The sequence below is a fragment of the Siphateles boraxobius genome, unplaced genomic scaffold (assembly GCF_051911475.1).
Source record: "Siphateles boraxobius isolate OS27281-9 unplaced genomic scaffold, OSU_SipBor_1 1, whole genome shotgun sequence".
Taxonomy (NCBI): Eukaryota; Metazoa; Chordata; class Actinopteri; order Cypriniformes; family Leuciscidae; genus Siphateles; species Siphateles boraxobius.
The window spans coordinates 9922959-9942461 of record NW_027508699.1 but is presented as its reverse complement, the minus strand read 5'-3'; the positions used below and the strand labels follow the sequence as shown (position 1 = coordinate 9942461).

The 19503-nt window shown below is 38.3% G+C and overlaps 2 protein-coding genes across 7 annotated transcripts in view; one reads left to right on the top strand and one right to left on the bottom strand.

Moving 5' to 3' along the window:
- Positions 1 to 2040: 2040 nt before the first annotated feature.
- On the bottom strand, positions 2041 to 5485 carry LOC143720724 (phospholipid scramblase 2). The gene is made up of 9 exons (XM_077210900.1): positions 5444 to 5485; positions 5196 to 5221; positions 4333 to 4400; positions 4175 to 4229; positions 3882 to 4090; positions 3645 to 3806; positions 2584 to 2742; positions 2420 to 2458; positions 2041 to 2272 (listed from the first exon to the last, which is right to left on the bottom strand). The coding sequence occupies exons 2-8, from the start codon at positions 5206 to 5208 to the stop codon at positions 2429 to 2431; spliced, it is 696 nt and encodes a 231-aa protein (XP_077067015.1). The 5' UTR covers positions 5209 to 5221; positions 5444 to 5485; the 3' UTR covers positions 2041 to 2272; positions 2420 to 2428.
- A 3605-nt stretch (positions 5486 to 9090) lies between these two features.
- Positions 9091 to 19503, top strand: part of fubp1 (far upstream element (FUSE) binding protein 1) — a 14624-nt gene continuing 4211 nt past the window's right edge. The window contains exons 1-17 of one of the 6 annotated variants that reach the window (XM_077201555.1): positions 9097 to 9292; positions 9898 to 9991; positions 11536 to 11571; positions 11665 to 11701; positions 11832 to 11878; positions 11990 to 12061; positions 13920 to 13977; positions 14072 to 14234; positions 14608 to 14706; positions 14802 to 14942; positions 15056 to 15158; positions 15246 to 15488; positions 15578 to 15738; positions 17140 to 17285; positions 17395 to 17471; positions 17617 to 17742; positions 18045 to 18119. In XM_077201555.1, coding sequence (XP_077057670.1) covers positions 9200 to 9292; positions 9898 to 9991; positions 11536 to 11571; positions 11665 to 11701; positions 11832 to 11878; positions 11990 to 12061; positions 13920 to 13977; positions 14072 to 14234; positions 14608 to 14706; positions 14802 to 14942; positions 15056 to 15158; positions 15246 to 15488; positions 15578 to 15738; positions 17140 to 17285; positions 17395 to 17471; positions 17617 to 17742; positions 18045 to 18119 — 1771 coding nt within the window. In that variant the 5' untranslated portion in view covers positions 9097 to 9199. Of the gene's footprint in view, positions 9293 to 9897; positions 9992 to 11535; positions 11572 to 11664; positions 11702 to 11831; positions 11879 to 11989; positions 12062 to 13919; positions 13978 to 14071; positions 14235 to 14607; positions 14707 to 14801; positions 14943 to 15055; positions 15159 to 15245; positions 15489 to 15577; positions 15739 to 17139; positions 17286 to 17394; positions 17472 to 17616; positions 17743 to 18044; positions 18120 to 19503 lie in introns of all 6 variants that reach the window. The other 5 variants (XM_077201477.1, XM_077201892.1, XM_077201724.1 and 2 more) reach the window with 5 other exon arrangements.

Here is a 19503-nt window from a genome sequence, read left to right as displayed (position 1 = left end):
TCATTTCGTTCGTTGAATTAACGAAATGACTCCGAAAAAGACTCGTTCAAAATGAACAAATCTTTTTTCGAGTCATTTCGTTCGTTGAATGAACGAAATGACTCGAAAAAAGATTTGTTCATTTGGATGAATGAGTTCGAACAGGAGAGTCACGAACGACGGTACGCGCTCGCGCTGTGCAAGAGAGGGGTGATCAGCGCGTACACGAGCGTGATTGACACTGCTAAGACATTCCTCCTGGCTCTGATTGGTTGTTTCTGACCGGGAGCGGTGTATTTCTGCAAATGGCAATAGGACCAGAGGGAGGAGCCAGAGGAGCTTGATTTTTTTCACAGATTATCTGTCTCATATTCTACTTTCAAGACATAATGACAGTTTTAACAAATATTTGTTTACAAAAGCTACCTACTGGAGCTTTAAGTTGTATGGTCAATGTCGATCACAGTGCCTTTTAATTGCTGTTTTTGATCCGGTAATTATTTATTTACAAATTAAGCACTGGAGATCAGTCCAGAAAATGGTAAAGGAAGGGACAGAGTAGTTCTCAGAAATTTTCTGCTGCCATGTGATACTCTACCCCTTGATCAGCAGAGATTTGTCAGCCACAGAAAGAACCAAGCCACAAACGACAGCATCGCCAGCAGCCGCTTGACACCTACAACCTCAGAGGCCTGAGCATGGTGAATCAGAGGCAGACACAAGGAAAGCGACAGGTGGTAAGACAGCGATCCCAGAGACTGAGACATCAGCATGTTGTTCTGAGTTATGATACATTGGGTTAACTGTCCTTGGTACAAAGAAACTGTAAGGTAATAGAGATTTAGGTAACACAGACCAAGGTTTACTGGAGGCCTTGGATGGCTGAGGTGTTCAAAAGAGATGCTTTACATGTTCATGAAAATGTCAGGAGACATTTCATTTTGTGGACGGGTGTGTAGCTCTGAGTTTTTATTGACAGCTTAAAATAGATATTGTCCCCCTTTAAACGTTGAACTGGCTAATGACTGAGATCTGAAAATAAGGAAACTATTTGCTAATAATATTGTTGTGATTGTATATTTAAGAGTGTTATTCTTGTTAAACTCAGCTTCACCAGTAGAGGGCACCCTAAGCATTACACTATGCAGGATTGGTCACTGACGCTATAAGAGTGGAAATAACGTTCAGTATGTGATGTGTGAGTTCAGCAGTAGGCTACACACCATAGACTGTAACCCAATCTAACCTGTCTTATTCATATGTATTACAGAAATAAAGGTGTTGCACCAAGGACGAGCACCGCCTCATTTACTGTAAAAAAAAAATGCCTCTCCAACATAAACATTTCTAGTGACCCGTTGCACCTAAAATGTTTAGTTGGCCCAATTTAAGCTGCGGAAACCAAATTTTTGTGTTGTGCTGACTACCCCTGCATGTAGACTGAACTTGAAATAGAATTTTGTGTCAATTAAATATTTTCTGTTGACTAAACATAGCTTGTTGGGTTCGGTCAACTAAAGTTAAGTTTTCTAAACTACATCCAATAAGTTACGCTAACTAAAGTGGTGTTTTGAAAATTGATTTTTTAAGCCACCATTATGGTGATCAGTGTTCGCTTTAGTTGGGCTCCTGACCCTTAAACTGTTAACATTAGATTTTGTTTGGCAGTTGTATCTAAGTTATAACTGCCAGATGATCAAAAAAAGGTGATTCTGATGGTGTTGGTTATATTTTGACATAATCATCACTTGAGAGTTTTTAAGTGATTCTATAGCAAATGATTTTCAGCATTTTCAATATAGTCTAAAATATTACTTAAAAGTTTTTCTGATCAATAAGAAGTGTATATGTTTTTTTTCACATCACGAGTAGAATTAATAAGAACTTCAGCTGTAGGTGTTTGTGGGTATTGTGGTGTTTGCTTCCCTTTCAGATAAAACATGCAACTTCAACATGCAACCATGTCACCTTCCTATAAGTGAGAATCACAAGCTGAAACAATTACGTGCAATTTGTCAGTCTTGAATTTAAATATTTAACAAAATAAATAAACAGAACAGATTTATGTGCCCCATAAAAGTAGATGATTTAATGGTAGCAACTTTAACAACATTTGCAAGGTGAAAGTATGTTGGGTTTTTTTTTACAGAAAGAGATACAATACACACAAAAAAAAAATCAATATTGACCATATACAATAAGTATGATTTTTCTCTATTCAGCCTTTATTGGTATTGATAATTTAGCAAGCAGTCTGTAGACATTTGTCTTCCACCTCGTCTTTTTCGAAGAACTGTAACCAAAAAAGAAAAAGATGTGTTACATGCACACAAAGATAAAAAAAACTGCCTTAACTATTACATATCTTTTGTGCAAATAAAAATCCCAGAATACTCCCTTCACATTATTATTAAAATACACCAGTGCACATGCCACTCACAGTTTCACGTTATTGTCGTTCTTCATAATACAAGCAGTCCTAAAAATGAATTGAGTTATAATTAATAGAACATTTTGTAATAGTAAATTAACAGTACCTAAATAGTAGATTAATTTTAAAATAATCTTATATTAGAACACTGGGGAATTAAAAAAAATGTTTACAATAAGTATGCAGGCTCCCAAAAGTGTAGCTTTCATTTTGACTTCCAAGTTTCTTGGAAACCTCAGCACAAAATCTGCACCTGCTGGTCCACAGCATGAGAAAGGTTTGCAAATCTTGCCAAATGATGTGTCTATTGCTGCCCCATTCAAAGACACCAGCTGTGGTCACAGTATAAGACATGAAATTACAACACATTAAAGGCATAGTTCACCCCAAAATGAAAATTCTGTTAACATTTACTGTTTGGTGAACTATTTTAACACATTAACAGTGGTTACCAGCTAAATGTCTTCACAAACCAGCACTGGATTTACAACTTAACCTTGATTCTGCTACTGTTTCGAAAAGCAACAAGACCATGTTAGCTCTGGCATTTAAAACCAAAGAAACGTGTTTGTGGGTCAGGTTATTTTCCTTTCATTGTGGGGAAATATAGCACAACCTGAAATCCCCTACAGTGTGGGATGAGCTTAAAATGGCTTAAAAAGCATATAGAATTTCAATTACAATCTAAAAATGCTAAAAAGGTTTGTGTTAAATGTTAGAGGATACACAATATCTGCTCACACTTTATATTAGGTGTCTTTTATCTACTCAAAATAATTAGGTGCAATGAACTTATTGTATTCATGTTGTATTGCTGCTATTGAGGTGGGATCAGGGTCTACATAGCAAAAAGAGCCCAATTGGGAGGTGGGGGATGGTTCTAAAAAAACATTAACCCGGGAACAGTGTAATAAAAGTAGCACAATTCCGCGTGAAACACTGGCAACACTGTGGGTTATACAGGTAAGGTTATAGGGAAATGTTTGGTGTAATGGTTTAGGGGTTGATTAGGTGTTGGGGTCAAAAGTGCAATTATAGATATACTTACAGTAATTTATTAAAGCTATAATTACACACAGGCTTTTATTTAAAAAAAGAAGTACAATTAAAAAACATGTATGTAAACAATATACGTTCATTGTATCAAATGATTCATTTAAATCTCTAAGGTGGGACCAAATATTATTTTGTCATTTAAAAGGCTAAAGTCAGTGAAAAGTTGAGTGTGCATCACCTCAAAGTTTGCATCCGTGCAGAGGGTACAAAATACAAATGGTCCTGCAATCTTAAATGCTGGTTCACCTCGTTCATTCTCAATTGTGAATTTAGGTAGGCAAACATGACAGTTTTGTCGAACAATTCCGATGGCAACGCCAGGTGGAGACTGAACCTCCAGCTAAAATATACATACAACATATCATATACAGTACAACATAATCAAGGGGTAAACAAGACGTAGATAAGGTCATACCTCATTGCTGCAGCAAGAGCAGCAAAGAAATGGTCGCACCACTCTGATGATCTCTTGATTTGAGTCATTAAAAACATTCATGGTGAAGGAACGTAATCCAGCACAGTAAGTCCTGTTACAACAATCATTGTCCTCAATAATTGTAAAAATGTTGTTCCCAGTGTCATCCTTCACCTCATATCTGTTGTTAGACTTTATTCCACAGCAAGCTTTACGAAATGAAAAGGTAGGAGATAAGTGTGTTGCTCATTTGATTTCACTGTATTTCATTCATGAAATGCTGATCAACAAACCTTCTACAAGACTTTCTTCCAGAGTTTTTTCTTTGTAGACAAACAATTGATCAATCTAAAATAAACATCAAAGTCCAGAGATCAGAATAACATACACATAATGATAAACATGATTATTTATCATTATTTTTAAAAAAGTATCTCCAGCCTTATCTGACCCCGGTTAAGGTCTCCAGATGAGAAGGACATTGGTACGGGTCTGAGGAAGGAATCATTGCGGTGTCCTCTGGAGCATAAATGTTTATGTATCAAACAGCTTTGTTAAACAATTATTACACACGGAAATCTATTGTGTATTATCACAAAAAATGGATGTCATCCTTCATACACAACATTCAATCAGGTTTATGATCTTCAAATCTGCAGTTTTACTGATGTATATTTTAATGCTATAACCATAAAAAACATCATTATTTGATTCAGTGCACTTATATTTGTCTTTCATGGTCCCTTGTGAAAAATAACTGCTTTATTATATTGATTGTGAACTTGTAGTGTACTTAAAATCTTAAAAGTATAGTTGTTGACACATTAATATATTTTAAATGTACAAAATTGCAACATCATCATTACAAATGTGCAATTACAAATATACTTAAATACATGACATACAAGTTTAAAAGTTAGATTATATTTTAGTTTAAATACCTGTCAGAACATTTGGCAGTACACTTTAACCATATTTCAAAGACAATAGAAATAACATAATGATGTACTTTAGTCCTAATAAAGTGGGTCAAAAAAGGCTCTCTTAAGTTCTACAACATTTAATATAACTTTAAAATACATTTTAATTTAATTGTAAATAACATGCAATTAAGTGTCTGAAAACATTACATTCATTTCACACTATGGCCATGTTATTTCCATAGTGAGTAGCCTAATTGTTTTTTTAAAGTTTGCTAAAGTGTGCACTTCTTATATAGTTTGCCTCGACCATAGTCTGAATGTGGTCAACAGTGCCTGTTGCAGTCAATCAAACAAAATCGGCATAGATAAACATACCCCTTAAAAAACTCACCTGACAATTCCATATTTGATTTTAGACTGAAAGGAGAAAGAATTAAAAAATAAATAAATAAAGGACATCAATATTGTTTATACACTGTTAAATATAATTATTATCATTTAAATAGATCATAATAAATCCAATGGTAAAAACTTTATAACACAAAAAATTGAATTCATAGCATTCATATATATAAAATAAAACATGATTTAAAATGAAATAATTTTAAAGGATCTCATATTGAGAGATATACCACATACCAGTGTGATACAAATAGTTTGTTCGTCTGTGGCACTGCACAGTAAATGTTTTTCTCATGACAAACAATCTAGGGTACCTACCTTTTTTATTGTCATCAAGGTATTTGTGGTTGAACAGTGGGTTGACCCACTTTCAGGTTTAGTTACTTCTGGTTTTAACAGTTTGTTCCATTAATTCCTTTAATTTTATCTAAGTAAATAAATATACCATATATAATTGCAGGCAATTGTCCTTGATTGTCTTGTTTGCAACTATTGGATATTGGCTTGATCAAATTTCTAATTGTTGCAGTTTGGACCTCATCCAGGCTATAAGGCAATTCATTATTTTTTTTGCAGTGTAGGTGCTCAGCTTTATAAATGGATGTGTTTCTTTCTCATCAGCCTCAATTTGTCAGTTGTCACTTCATAACACTTCAACTGTGTTTCTGAAACCAAGTAACAGTGTGAAAATAGCATTTTTTCCCGTTTCAAACAGTTTTCATACAGTTAGTGTGGGAAAATTAACCATGGTTTTATTTTAGTAAAAGTGTAGTAGCCATGGTTATTTGCAGGCTATAACCACAGTTTTACTAAAAACGGTTAAACTATAGATAGGTAAAATCACGTTAATTTGTGGTTAATTAATATAGTAACCATGTTTTATTTAGGTTTTTATTTGTAGTAAAATGGTTAATTTTGGTAAGGGGTTGTTTAATCAGTGACAGCTTGCTTGTTCATTTGCTGACCTGAGTGCTTTGAGCACTGACTGGAAGTGCTATACAGAGTAAAGCTATTATCACTAGCAGTAATGTCTTAGTAGGCCTATCAATAGTCATGTGATGTCAATATGGTGGTGTGCCAGTTTTCTAAAAAGCCCCTTTCCCACAGAGATTCCGGAAAATACACGGATAAAGTGACCCGGGATCTGACCCGGGTTGTTTGATTTTGGTTCATTCACACTGCCAGTGATTTTCTGGAATCAGAGAAAAATCATTTTTTTTGAATCTGTTCACAAACAACCCGTAAAAATCCCGTAAAGACACGTGACATCGATGTGACATGTAATGTCTCAGCAGCGTCTATAGTTTGCTTATGAGCTGCGATTTCTCTCTTATCTGGAAAAACCACGCTTGTGCATTTTTTTCTCTGATTCGATCATAAACTAGCGCATTACGTACCGTTTCATTAGCCTGCTTTCACTTCACTTCAGCGTCATCCTTGATCATCAGATGTAGCCTATGTATTGTGATCGGCGGGTGCATGGCATACAGGGTGCAGAGGATGGCAGCATTCCCCGTGTGCCCAGGCCTGCTACTGACACTGCTGGGCCATCTAAGCAAGGTATGCATTGTTTGAAATATAATTATAATTGAAATATAATAACAAACTGTTGGGACACTGTTTAGAAAGTCCATAGGCCTGTGTCAACCTAAGCCCTACAACGTCCCAATCACAACTGCCAATCATATTAAAAACAGCTTCACTGTGAATATAATATAATATTTTGTCAATATAATATAATATTTTGTGAATATACATTTAACAGGTATACATATGATTACCCAATTTACAGGAAGACATCATTTAGGTTTTCCTAATTGTTGTAGTTCTACATTCCATTTTATCTTTCTCTGCACACAGTTCATAACATAACTGTGTTTAGGAATGTTTCCAAATATTGAACCAGTAGGCTATTTTTACAGTAGGCTACTATTTTTTTACTATTTTTTTTTCTACTAGTTTTATCTTCTCTTTTAAAAGGCAGACAGAGGGAATTGGATGAGGCTCTTCTAAACATGGCGGTGAAGGATCTGCAGCCCTTCACCATCGTGGAGGATGAGGGTTTCAGGGCCTTTGTGAACAACCTTGATATATGTCCTCCCATCCGGGAAGGTGCTTAAAACAATGGTCAGCGAAAGGTACAACAAAACCGAGGAGAAGACAATGGAGGACCTACAAAAGGCCGAATTTGTCAGCCTTACGTAACTTGCCATTACATAACACTAAAATGGCTAAAATGCCAACTGTTGTACTGGGTGTAAGGAGGTTTTACCAAACTCACACAGCCCATCATCTCAGGCTAAACCCTTGCTATAATGGCTGAGTGGGGAATAAGCTCCAAAGTTCAGTGCATGGTGACTGACAATGCATACAACATGAACCTGAGCGCCCAGCTATACTCCACCTTCGCCATGTCCCATGTTTTGCTCATAATTTAAATTTGATTGTGAAAAAAGGCCCTATCTCAAACCCCAGTCATCAATGAAATACGCCAGCAAGATAGTGGGGTTGTTCAGATCCAGCTGCAAAGCAAAGGACAAGCTTGTGGAGTTGGAGGGCTTGATGGCCAGACCAACTCTGAAACTGATACAGGAGTTTGAGACGAGATGGAACAGCACATTCGACATGCTACAACGCTTGTATGAGCAACGTGAGCCAGTGGGTGCTGCACTTTCCAATTTAAACAGTGATACTGCTCCCCTGACAAGTCTTGAGTAGGACATTATTCATCAATCATTGCCACTACTGCAACCAAACTAGCAACAACAGAGATGTCAGAGGAACAGAGAGTGTCTGCTTCAAAGCTTATAGCACTGTACAGGATGTTGCAGCACAAGCTTGGACAGAAAAAAATTACATGCAACGCAGGAATCAACTGTACAATTATAGGCCACAATGACCATACTACCCATGTAATTGGCCATAACTGTCATATTGTTGTCATTATTATAATTAATATGGGTTTCTCCTGTTTTGGCTCATAGCCTCATGTCTGCAAGAAGGTCTGCACTCCAGATGTGGAGGGTATGAGACTTTTAGAGTTTTGGCACTGGCTACACTGCTGGACCCAAGGTTCAAAAATGTGGCATTTGGAAGTCCTACCAAAGCCCAGGACGCTGAAAAGCACATCACACTGGGGTGTGCTTGGCTGATGTTGATGTGTTCAAACAAAACTCCTGGTGAGCAGTTTCAGTCTATGTTATGTTATGTAATCTGATTCATGTAATTTATACTTCATATATGGCGTCAGTTTAGGATTTGTTTCTAATTGCTGTTTTCATTTTCATTCAGAGCCACAAATGTCAACATCAGGCCCATCATCATCATCATCATCAACATCAACACCAGTAGAAACACAGGACAGTTTATGGGAACGTTTTGATAATCGTAACTGTGAAACCCAAATGATACACACTGCTTACAGCTGATGCCACAGTGGAAGTGAAAAAATACCTCAACGATGCGTTTTTGTCCAGAACTCATGATCCCCTAACTTACTGGAAAGAGAGAGCAGTATTCTTTCCTCATTTGTATGTCCTTGATAAAAAAATATCTTTGGATGCTAGCAACTAGTGTTTCTTGTGAGAGGGTTTTTTCAAAGTCGGGAGAAATTATCTGTAAAAAAAAAAAGAAGAAGTAGGCTAAGTCCTTTGACAGCAGAGAAATTAATATTTTTGGATAAAAATCTAGAAAAAAAATTAGACACGAAGCCTCGATCAGCCCACCACTAAATCTAATGTGAGTGTACATAATTTAATCATATTTCTTAGTTGTCATATGTGATAAGTGTAGAAATAAACATGTTATTTTGGTAGAAACAACATTAGGAGCCACGGTACGTTTTGGAAGGAAGGAGGGACTTTTATTCCATTTCCGCTATGGCTTGCCGACCGGAAGTTGGATCAGGGTCGAGGCGGCTGCAGTCAGTTCTCTTCATCACTCTCGCGCGTGACGGCCATCTTCCTTCAGCTCGAGAAGACTGTTCCTGCAGACATGGCCGACTATTCTAACGTGGCTCCACCGTCCTCTAACTCCGGTCCAGGGATGAACGATGCTTTTAAAGACGCCCTTCAGAGAGCCAGACAAGTGAGTGCTTGGAAAGAGTCGGAGCATATTTAATATCTTCAAGCTTTCCGTGTAAAATCCAAAATGAAGCCTAGCGAGCTTGTTAGCTAATGTGAGGCCCTGGTGCGTTGCAACAAAGAGGTTTCAGTTTAGCGTTTTTTTTTTATTATTTACTTCCTTATTTCAAGATTTAGCGGAAGCAGAATGGCGTGTTACAAATAATACTTATGTCCTGTAGTAAATACTAAAAGGCAAACAAATAGTTTTAGCTCCACATTATTAAATATTTTCGTGAGTTGTAACGTTAGCCTAATTTGCATGACGTTACTCACAAACAGGCACGTTATAGGTGGAATTAGGCCATTGGATATAAGATGGCCTCAAATAGATTCCATATATGGTTTCGTTTTGGCCATTTTATAGGCTAAGAAAGCGAAGTTTCTACTAATGTATAGAAAAAGTGAAACTTAGTTTTTTGGTGCTGCTAGGTCGAACTAACGTTAGTTGTGTTCAGGAGAACCGTAGAGACTCAGAAAGGCCTCATACTGTTACAGGTTTTTTGTGATTATACAGAATAATCGGAGAAAAAAAAAACCGTTTAATTTTGTAATTCACTATCTTTTTAGATAGCGGCAAAAATTGGAGGTGATGGTATACCCCAATCTCCATCCTCCAATGAGTTTGGTTATGGAGGACAGAAGAGACCCCTGGAAGATGGAGGTAAGTTCACAGGAGCCGGGTTGCGGCTTTATTGTTGTGCATATTGGTCCGTGTAAACCACATTATTGACTTTTTTAACCCTTTTGTGATCTTAATCCGGAGGAACTGGTGTGACTTTTTTCAATTAAATGAATGTGCTGTATTTTATATTTTGAGCCTGGGCTAACCTTTAAGTAATGCCACGTGTTCATATTTTCATAAAACAATAAAAATGCTATACTATTTATGCTGTAAACTCTGCATGAAACAAAAGTTCATTCTCTTCAGAAAAAAAGTGTGTACTTTTTATATTAATTATTTTTGACGACTGTTACATTCGCTTAAAATAAATGGAACTAATATTTTAAATCTTTTAAGTACATTCGAGCACTAAGTCGAGCGTGTGTCCAAGCAAGGCTTTCTGTAAAAATGTTTGAAACGAAGTGTATTGTTGAAAGAGTTATATAAGACTTATAAATACACCGAATGCAAGATTCCTAACCAAGAGATGGTAAAAAAGGTGCCTGGTCTGTACAAACACAAAGGGTGCTGGGATGGTCTCATCCTGCTGCTTCAAATAACTTTTCAAGACGTGTTTTCCTATCTTATTTGTGGTGTGAGCGCTTACTCTTTTAAGCAGTTTGGAATGTATAAATCTGTATAACTATAAAATCTATAAATAAAATTACAGAGCCACATTTAGGTTATTTTCACTTTTACCTCAGTTCCACTGTTTTGCTTCTATGTTGGAAAGCTGAAAAAAATCACATTTTCCATGCTAGTGAAGTTGTGAGAATGGCAATTGATGATACAGCAAGCGTACAATGATGTTGGATTAAATTAAAAGTCCACATTCACTACTGCTCAGTCTCTAACATATGTACATATACATACAGGGCTGTGCAATCCCTAGTTGATGAGAACAGTGTTACTTCATATTACAAACACATTTACTATATTTACTTTTAATAGGTTCTGCATTTGTATATATAAATAGACTTTTTTCAAAGCCTGATTTGTAACCCCAAAAAGGCGTTCTCTTTTTAAATTAATCCAAAAGTACATGTTTAGCCTATTAAAGTAACAAATTAAGATAGTATAGCCACATCAATTATAAAAGATATTGAACTTAAAAGAATGACAAGAAGAACAAATACAACAAAAGGCCTCAAGCCCAGTATCACACTGTGTCGTTTTATCAGTCTGTTAAACGCTGGTAATCCACAGCACCTGTCACTTAACTCCACCCTGCAAACACAAGACCCAAAACAGAACAACCTCACCACAATTAAAGGAGCAGGAGCTGCACCGGGTGGTGGTAACACCTATGGTGGTCACTTTTGTAAAAAACACTTAGCCTTTTCGAATCAAGTCGGAAATAAAAGTGACAAGTCACTAAGTTTAATGCCATTCCAATTAAGCAGAACCGTTTTTGAATTCAAAATCTAAAATAATGTTCTGCCTAAAATGACTATCAGGGTGTTAAAGGCTTTTATTATGGATTGTTTGCTGTAATAGGCTGATATGTAGTAGTATGTTTAACTTGGTCTTTTTGTCCTCTTTAGATCAACCAGAAACCAAGAAGGTTCCACCAAGCGATCGTAAGCATTGATTGTTCCACATTTAACTGGTTATACAAAGATGTGGCTATGTTGTTTGGTCATCTCATAAGTTCATGCTTTTATTTGCACCAGCTTTTTCATCTGTAATGGGAGGCATGGGTGGCCCAAGGTACATTTATTTCTTTTAAACAAAGTATTTAATGCAAATATATTTAAAATATTAATGCATTAAAAAAAAAACTTAAGCACATTTCTGCTTTGCATATTTCTTCTATTGATGTTATCATGTCTTTATGTAGGTCTATATCAGAAGAGTACAAGGTTCCAGATGGCATGGTCGGCTTCAGTAAGTTGTCCGATTCGTTTTTTCCGAATTCATATCCCCGTCTAGAGGCTTTGGAGGACTTTCATTTAAATCTCATCAATAATGCGGTGTTAATTAATCACTCATCTGCAGTCATTGGAAGAGGAGGAGAACAGATTTCAAGAATCCAGCAGGACTCAGGCTGCAAAATACAGATTGCTCCTGGTGAGTAAACATTCCATGGCCTGACATTGTCAGGGATTAAAGTTCTCCATCGCGACGACGGATTTCCGTTAATTGCAGCGAGTCTATGACGGATTTCCATCAATTGCAGGGTTCCCATCTGTCCTTATGTCTTAAATTCACTTTTTATAATTTTAAGGCCGTAAATAGGCTTTCATTTCTCAAATAGTGTGATGAGTGTCTTGATTTTAGTTTAAATAAGTCTTAAATTAAGGAAAGGCGAGGTGTATTCACCCTGCTGAGGGGGATGTGATAAAGCCTGGATTGGAGCGAAAGCACGTTCTTCTCTCCACTCTAAGCATTCTGTAATCACTTCGCTTATGGTCCACTCTGGGTTTTCAATTCCCCCTCATGGAAAAACTGCTCCGTGTTCACTCAATTAATCTTAGTTTTGGAGAAGTGCATGTCAGGCTACAGCCGGTTCCCTGCGGGCCGAATCCGAGCGCGTTTGTTCACGGCGCCCCCCGCAGCGTTGGTCTGGTTTCACACTCAACTTTATTCTATCGAACCCTGGTGCGTTTTGTGCATATTACGTCATCGCAAACGTGCACGGCGCATGATAGAAAACAGAACCCGGGTCAATATTGGCCGTTCCTCAATACCAAGTACGCAAACTTAGGACTTGTGTCCTTGGTAGTTCGGACTCGGTAGTTCATAGGACGCAATTCCGGTTATTCTGCAAATGGAACAGCGCTGATCGCGTCACTCAGCTCGCTCTGGCCACTCCGGTTATCTTTATGTATATTTCAGGCAACAATAAAACGAAATATGGTATAAAATACAACTCTGCATCTCTTTTCATCACCAATAAAGCTAAATATATAAAACACCTCTTTTCATTTATAAATGAACATATTATAAACATATTAATGGCCACACAAATGTGGTTCAGGCAACGCACATTGATTATCTTCACTGCATAGATTTATAACAACACGAAATATAAAACACAACCCTGTTTCTTTTTGTTTTCATTTTAAAAATATGAAACATTGATCATTAAAACTGACATTTAACAGACAGGGTTGTATCGTTTTATTTTATGCATGTACACATACAGTGATGCATAGTAAAATATATATATATAAAGAATATTTTATATTTTTTAGAATATATAACATTACACAACCCTGTCTCTTTTTGTTAAATGTTAGTTTTAATGATCAATAATATCCAGTATAAAAGTATAAGTAGCCTAATAGATAGGCTATAATGGCGCTTTTCCACTGCATGGTACGGTTCGGCTCGCTTCGCTTTTCCACTGCGTGGTTCGGCACGGCTCGCTTCGCTTCAGCTCGGTTGCTTTTCCACTGCAGTTAGTACTGCTTCAAAGTGGGTGGGATTATGACTGATCGTTATAGTTTATCCGCTCCTCGGCAACTAACAAGAGGAGCGTCTGCGCTTCTCGTCCACTGACCACGATTCAGCCATTTCTTTTTTGGAAGTTTTTTTTCTTCAAGCAAGTCAAGCAAGTAGTTTTAAAACATTGGAGGCTGTTACTGGCTATTTAAATCTAGCGGGTTTGATGTCTCGCAAATACAGTGACGCTGGTAGTGACGATTCTGTCTGTCTGACCAATCAGTGATCTACAGTGCTTCCACGTCACATTTTAGTATCGGTACGGTACGCTTGGAACCTCAACAGAGGTGGTACCATTTAAAGCGAGCCGCACCGTACCATGCAGTGGAAAAGCGACACAAGTGAGCCGTGCCGAGCCGTGCCGTTCCTTAAAAATTTTAAGGAAGAATTTTTTTCACTTTAATCCCTGCATTGTGTATCTGAGTCTGAGGCTCTTTGAAGCATAAATGAAAAGACTCTTGTTCTGCACTCTACCCAACAGACAGTGGTGGCATGCCTGAGAGGTCAGTGACATTAACAGGCTCACCTGATGCAATCCAGTAAGTATCTCCACACGTTTAAAAACATTTCATGGTTAAAATTTGTATGGTGTTTTAGAAGTGGGTGAAAACAAATGTACATTTTCCATAATAGGGGTGCAAAAAGGTTACTCTCAGAGATTGTAGAGAAAGGCAGACCTTCTCCAGCATTTCACCACAATGATGGACTAGGGATGTCTGTTCAGGAGATTATGGTCCCAGCCTCCAAAGCGGGTCTGGTCATTGGAAAGGGAGGAGAAACAATAAAACAGTTACAGGTAAGGTGCACAGATGTGGTTTATTTAGCGTTCATTCAAAGCTGGTTTGGAATTTACTTGTTCTCTGACTTCGGACCTTAAAGGCTTTATTTAATATCTCTATTTGATCTCTAAGTCTGTTTTTCAGGCATTTAATTGCTAATTGAACTGAATCCTGCTGAGAGGAGAGAAAAAACATCTATTCTTTCACCCATGCTCTCACTATTGTTTAATCCCTCCCTAGCTTATACTATTCTGAACAATGTCAGAAACAATTTTATTATTAAGTGCTTCGTGTTTATTGCCTCTTTAAGATGAATCGCTTGTTTTCCTCGTTTGTGAGTCTCTTTGGATAAAAGCATCTGCTAAATGAATAAATGTAATTGTTTAACAGGAACGTGCTGGAGTCAAAATGGTCATGATTCAAGATGGACCCCAAAACACAGGGGCTGATAAACCGCTCAGGATCTCTGGCGATCCTTTTAAAGTTCAGGTGCGTACATTAAGGCATTTGTATTGCTACATTGTAATTATACCAAATTATGGATAATATATTTATTTTTAAATGGCATGTCTTGGTCTGTACAGCAAGCTAAAGACTTGGTGATGGATCTGATCAGAGATCAGGGTTTCCGGGAACAGAGAGGAGAATATGGTTCTAGAGCTGGAGGAGGTGGTGGTGGTGGTAGTGGTGGTAGTGGTGGAGGAGGAGGAGAAGGTGGTCTGGATGTAAGTACTGTTTGATGAGATGAACCTAATATTTTGTCTCTTTGTGATTTTATACATATAAATAAAATTTTGAAAGGCAATTGACCATTGAAACTATTTTGTTGTTGCTTTAGGTCCCTGTGCCAAGGTTTGCAGTGGGAATTGTGATTGGCAGGAATGGTGAAATGATCAAGAAGATTCAGAATGATACTGGTGTGAGGATTCAGTTCAAACCAGGTGAATAAGTTTATATGCACTTTAATGTAAAAGCAAAAACTAAATTGGATTCAGATCTTTGACACAAATGCTTGTCCTTGGCTTTAGATGATGGCACTACACCAGAGAGGATCGCTCAGATTATGGGACCTCCAGACAGGGCTCAGCACGCAGCAGATATAATAACCGACCTACTGAGAAGTGTGCAGGCAGGGGGCCCCCCTGGTCATGGTGGGGGCAGAGGGAGAGGCCGTGGTCAGGGAAACTGGAACATGGGCGGGCCTCCTGGAGGCCTGCAAGAATTCACTTTCACTGTGCCTTCCATGAAGACTGGCCTCATTATTGGCAAAGGTTAGTGGTTGCTGATAGTTTACCTTTGAAAGGAAATGCAATTTTATGTTAATTTTTTTTATATATTCTCTCTCTCTCTGTCTCTCTAGGGGGTGAAACAATTAAGAGCATCAGCCAGCAGTCCGGAGCCAGGATAGAATTACAAAGAAACCCTCCACCTAATTCAGACCCTAATATAAAGATCTTCACAGTCCGTGGATCACCCCAACAGATTGATTACGCCAGGCAACTGGTTGAGGAAAAAATTGGAGTTGAGTGCCTTGGTTTCCTAACAAAATTTTGCTAAATTTGAACGAAATGCTGCTCAGACAGTTTATTTCTTGTTTATTGACAAGTGCTTGTGGGAGGAGCAGGGCTTAAAGTATTCCGGTACCGTGTCGGATCTCCGGTGTGCGTCCGTGAGGAAAAAAGAAAATAGAAATTGGGAACTTGCACGCGGTTTAATATTTTTGAGTTGATTGATTTCACCTACCAATCATATGACAGGAACACAGCTTTAAGGTTACAAGCCTATCAGGAGCAGAGTAGGGCGGGTCCTGGCAAACAGTGTGATTGAGATCCGTCCGTCATTTTAGTGTCGTCGGTGAAAGCATGGAGCGCAAGTTCATGAAGCCTGGGGATGGTGGCCTACCCACGGGCGTAATTTCCTATGTGGACAGGGGGGACATGTCCCCCCACTTTTCAAAATCCCGTTTGTGTCCCCCCCACTTACAAATTTGTTTATGATTTTTAACCGCACACCATCATTTCCGCGGAGGAGCAGGACCGAGCCTGTGTAAAATGGCTCGCTGAAAGTTCTAATGAGCATGTATAGCGGTTGCGGCACAAACAGCGATGAAACAACAGGTGACTCTAATGTCAACATGAATGGGAAAAAAAAGAAAGGAGATATGAGTTGATTCAGTAAATTAGCTCAGGATAATCATATTTTCTGTCTACACCTTTTGATGTTAGCCTTAAGCTGACTGAGCTAACGTTAACATACACTGCTGGTTGGTAACTTCAGACTGTTAGCTAAATATTTAATGTAGAACATTCTTTGTACCTTACTAAAAAAACATCCTCTGTAGGCCTACCATGAAAACAAGTCCACTTCAAACCGCAGCATTTTCTGTCAGCAATGTTGGCTATGACAAGTAGTGCTGTCAACATTAATCTATATTTAATTTATAATTTAGTGTGGACTGTTTTATAACGTTATTCAATTTCTCTCCACCCAAACACCCCAACCAAAAAATAATAATTCAGGCTCAGGAATTTCTTTCACTTTAACCCCTGGAGGGGGTTATGAGAGAGCCGCAACTTTAGTTTAAAATAATACAAAGATGTTTTTCTTTTGGAGAAAAATAGTGCAGACACTGGACAAAGATGAAACTTCCTAGAGTGCACGTTGACTGCCTGCTTTTGCACACTCTTATCAAATGGAGTATACTTAGTACATCTTAAAAAAATAAAATAAATGTATATATTGGGCTTTAGTCCCACCCATCCCAAGTCGAAGAGGACAGACTTTTTGAGGGTGAGGGAAGGTTAATGTTTTTGATTAAAGATTATGAGGGCATATGAATTACTACAACATTCTATAAAAAAATGAGAATTGTCAATTTTGATTTCATGCTGACTCTAAAATGTTTATTTTGGTTTTTCATAGGGTCCAGTTAGCCCTATGGGTGGCCCTCATGGTGGTCCTGGGCCCCACGGAGGTCCTTCTCATGGCCCTCCTGGTCCACAAGGACCTCCTGCTCCCATGGGCCCATACAACCCTGGGCCCTATGGCCAGGGCCCTCCTGGACCACAGTAAGAATTTTCTACTTCATGATGTGTAGCATGTGTTAGTGTTTTCACTTTTTCTTAAGGAGTCAGTTCAATTTGAGATGAACTTAGTGCATCTAATTTTTATCCTCAGTGGTCCTCCAGCACCATACCAGCCTCAAGGCTGGGGCAACGGATACCCCCACTGGCAGCAAGGGCAGCCAGATCCCAGTAAGTGCCCACATCTATGCAAATTAGGGTTGGTTCAGAGTGGTATTACTCAAGTTCTTTTTCTCATTGCTAGTCAAAGTCATTGGCACTTCAGTTGCCTGTTGGAGGAAAAATGAAATTGGCTAAGCGGTTGTTTGTTCTCCAGATAAAGCAGCAGCTGATGCTAATGCTGCTGCATGGGCAGCCTATTATTCTCAATACCAGCAGCAGCCCCAGGGCCCTATGACACCCACCTCAGCAGCCCCAGGCACAACCCAGTCCAATGGACAAGGTACTTTTTTACCTGCACTCCACAAGCGCGACCCTCCCTTTACTGTAGACCTACAGTCTGTTGTACAGTAGCACTTAGTAGGCTTTCACTGTAGCCATCACTGCACAGTACAATGTTCTTTTTTTTAATGGTCTTTATCCGTTGAGCTGGGGTGGCCTTTTTCGACTAGCACTCATGGACAGGGCAGTTTCTGACACACTCAACCTGTTTGTGCAAAGTGCGCCACCTAGTCAGGTGGAGGACTTTCTACAGCCTTTGAAAAGAATGGTTGTCAATTTCTCAAATTGTACCATTTTTAACAGGTGACCCACAAGCTCCAGTTCAAAGTGGACAGGCAGATTACACCAAGTCCTGGGAGGAATATTACAAGAAATTGGGTATAAATATTTTGTAGCTTCAGGTTATTTTCTTTGAGAGAGCAGATTAAATAGCAGCAGGGCTTGAATGGCCAATCTGTCCTGTTTTACTTTTGGAGTCTTGCAAGGGAAATTAGTGGCGTGAGAATTTTGTTTTTGGTGGTTGTCCACAGAAATGTTGGTCTCAAACCCTGCTGTTCAGAATGAGATGTATTGTCTCAACGGGTAGAATAGGATTAACACTTTGACAACTATGAATGAGAGTATATGCCTACAATGGATAAATATCTACATTTCCAAATTTGTGCCTGATATTTCCATTTCAATGCCAGTTGCACTTATAAATAGAGCTGGGCAATATGATAATTATCGCGATACAATTTCTCGAATACAATGACAAAAAGTTTGATAAATGTTCGATATATTTATGCACCAAAAGTGGAATGAAACCACTCTATTCATTTAAACCTCGCGTCATTTATTTGCTCTGCTTAAATGGCAATGCAGAGCGTTCTTACTAGAGCAGATGATTCTTTTACTCTCGTATCATTCTCGAGCACTACACAGTGCTGTGAGAAGTGCTTGTATTCATTGAAGAACACGAATGTCTCTGTGATTTAGGGTGAATCCCAATTCTCGGATTTACCCCTTGCCCCTTCCCCTTAGTTTTGCACGTTCACGTGAGTAAGGGCTGTCCCAATTCTCGTTTTGGTCGAGGGGTACCCCTTGGTTTGTGTGCCATGAATGATCCAGTTAGGCTTTTCAATCTACACATCGCCATCATTTACCATTGGATTTACACTAACTGGCTTGCCCACGCTGTACAGCGGGCCCACTGGGAAAACTTCAAGTGCTCCAGGTATCCACATGGTATTGTGGCAGAAATGTGGTTTATTCATATCAATTTTTATATTATTAATGTAGACGTATCAAAGGTGTAATGGAATGATTGTTTGTCATTACTGTTTTTTACCATGGTGGTAAGGTGCTATGTGGTTTTACCTGTGGTCATCATGATCTAAATGAATACTATGGATGACCAATGGTTCATTTTAATAAAAGTAGAGTCCTAACTCAAAATCAGAATATTTAAATTTTACCATATGAGGTTTAACATTTTTACAAATGTTACCGTTTTTGTTAGTAAACGAATTTACATCTGCATTCCAACTCGAGCTACTGCTACTGACAAATGTGCATTTCTAGAAGACAAAACGTACTATTAATATTGCAGCCTGCACTGATAATGCGCATCTTCACCACAGTTTGCAAAGTCAGGCAACACAAAGAAAAGAATGTTTTTAGAGGTATTTCTTAAGGACTTTTTGCATATTTTGATGTAAAAAATATTTGATTATAAATGCTTTGAATATTCTACCTCTGATTTGTTAAATGTTCACCTGTT

Excerpts from the sequence above, each read along its gene's own strand:
- LOC143720724 (XM_077210900.1), bottom strand. Across the intron at positions 3,807-3,881 it reads GCTCTTGCTGCAGCAATGAG|CTGGAGGTTCAGTCTCCACC; the intron begins GTATGACCTTAT and ends TGTATATTTTAG. Across the intron at positions 2,743-3,644 it reads GCACGGATGCAAACTTTGAG|CTGGTGTCTTTGAATGGGGC; the intron begins GTGATGCACACT and ends CTGTGACCACAG.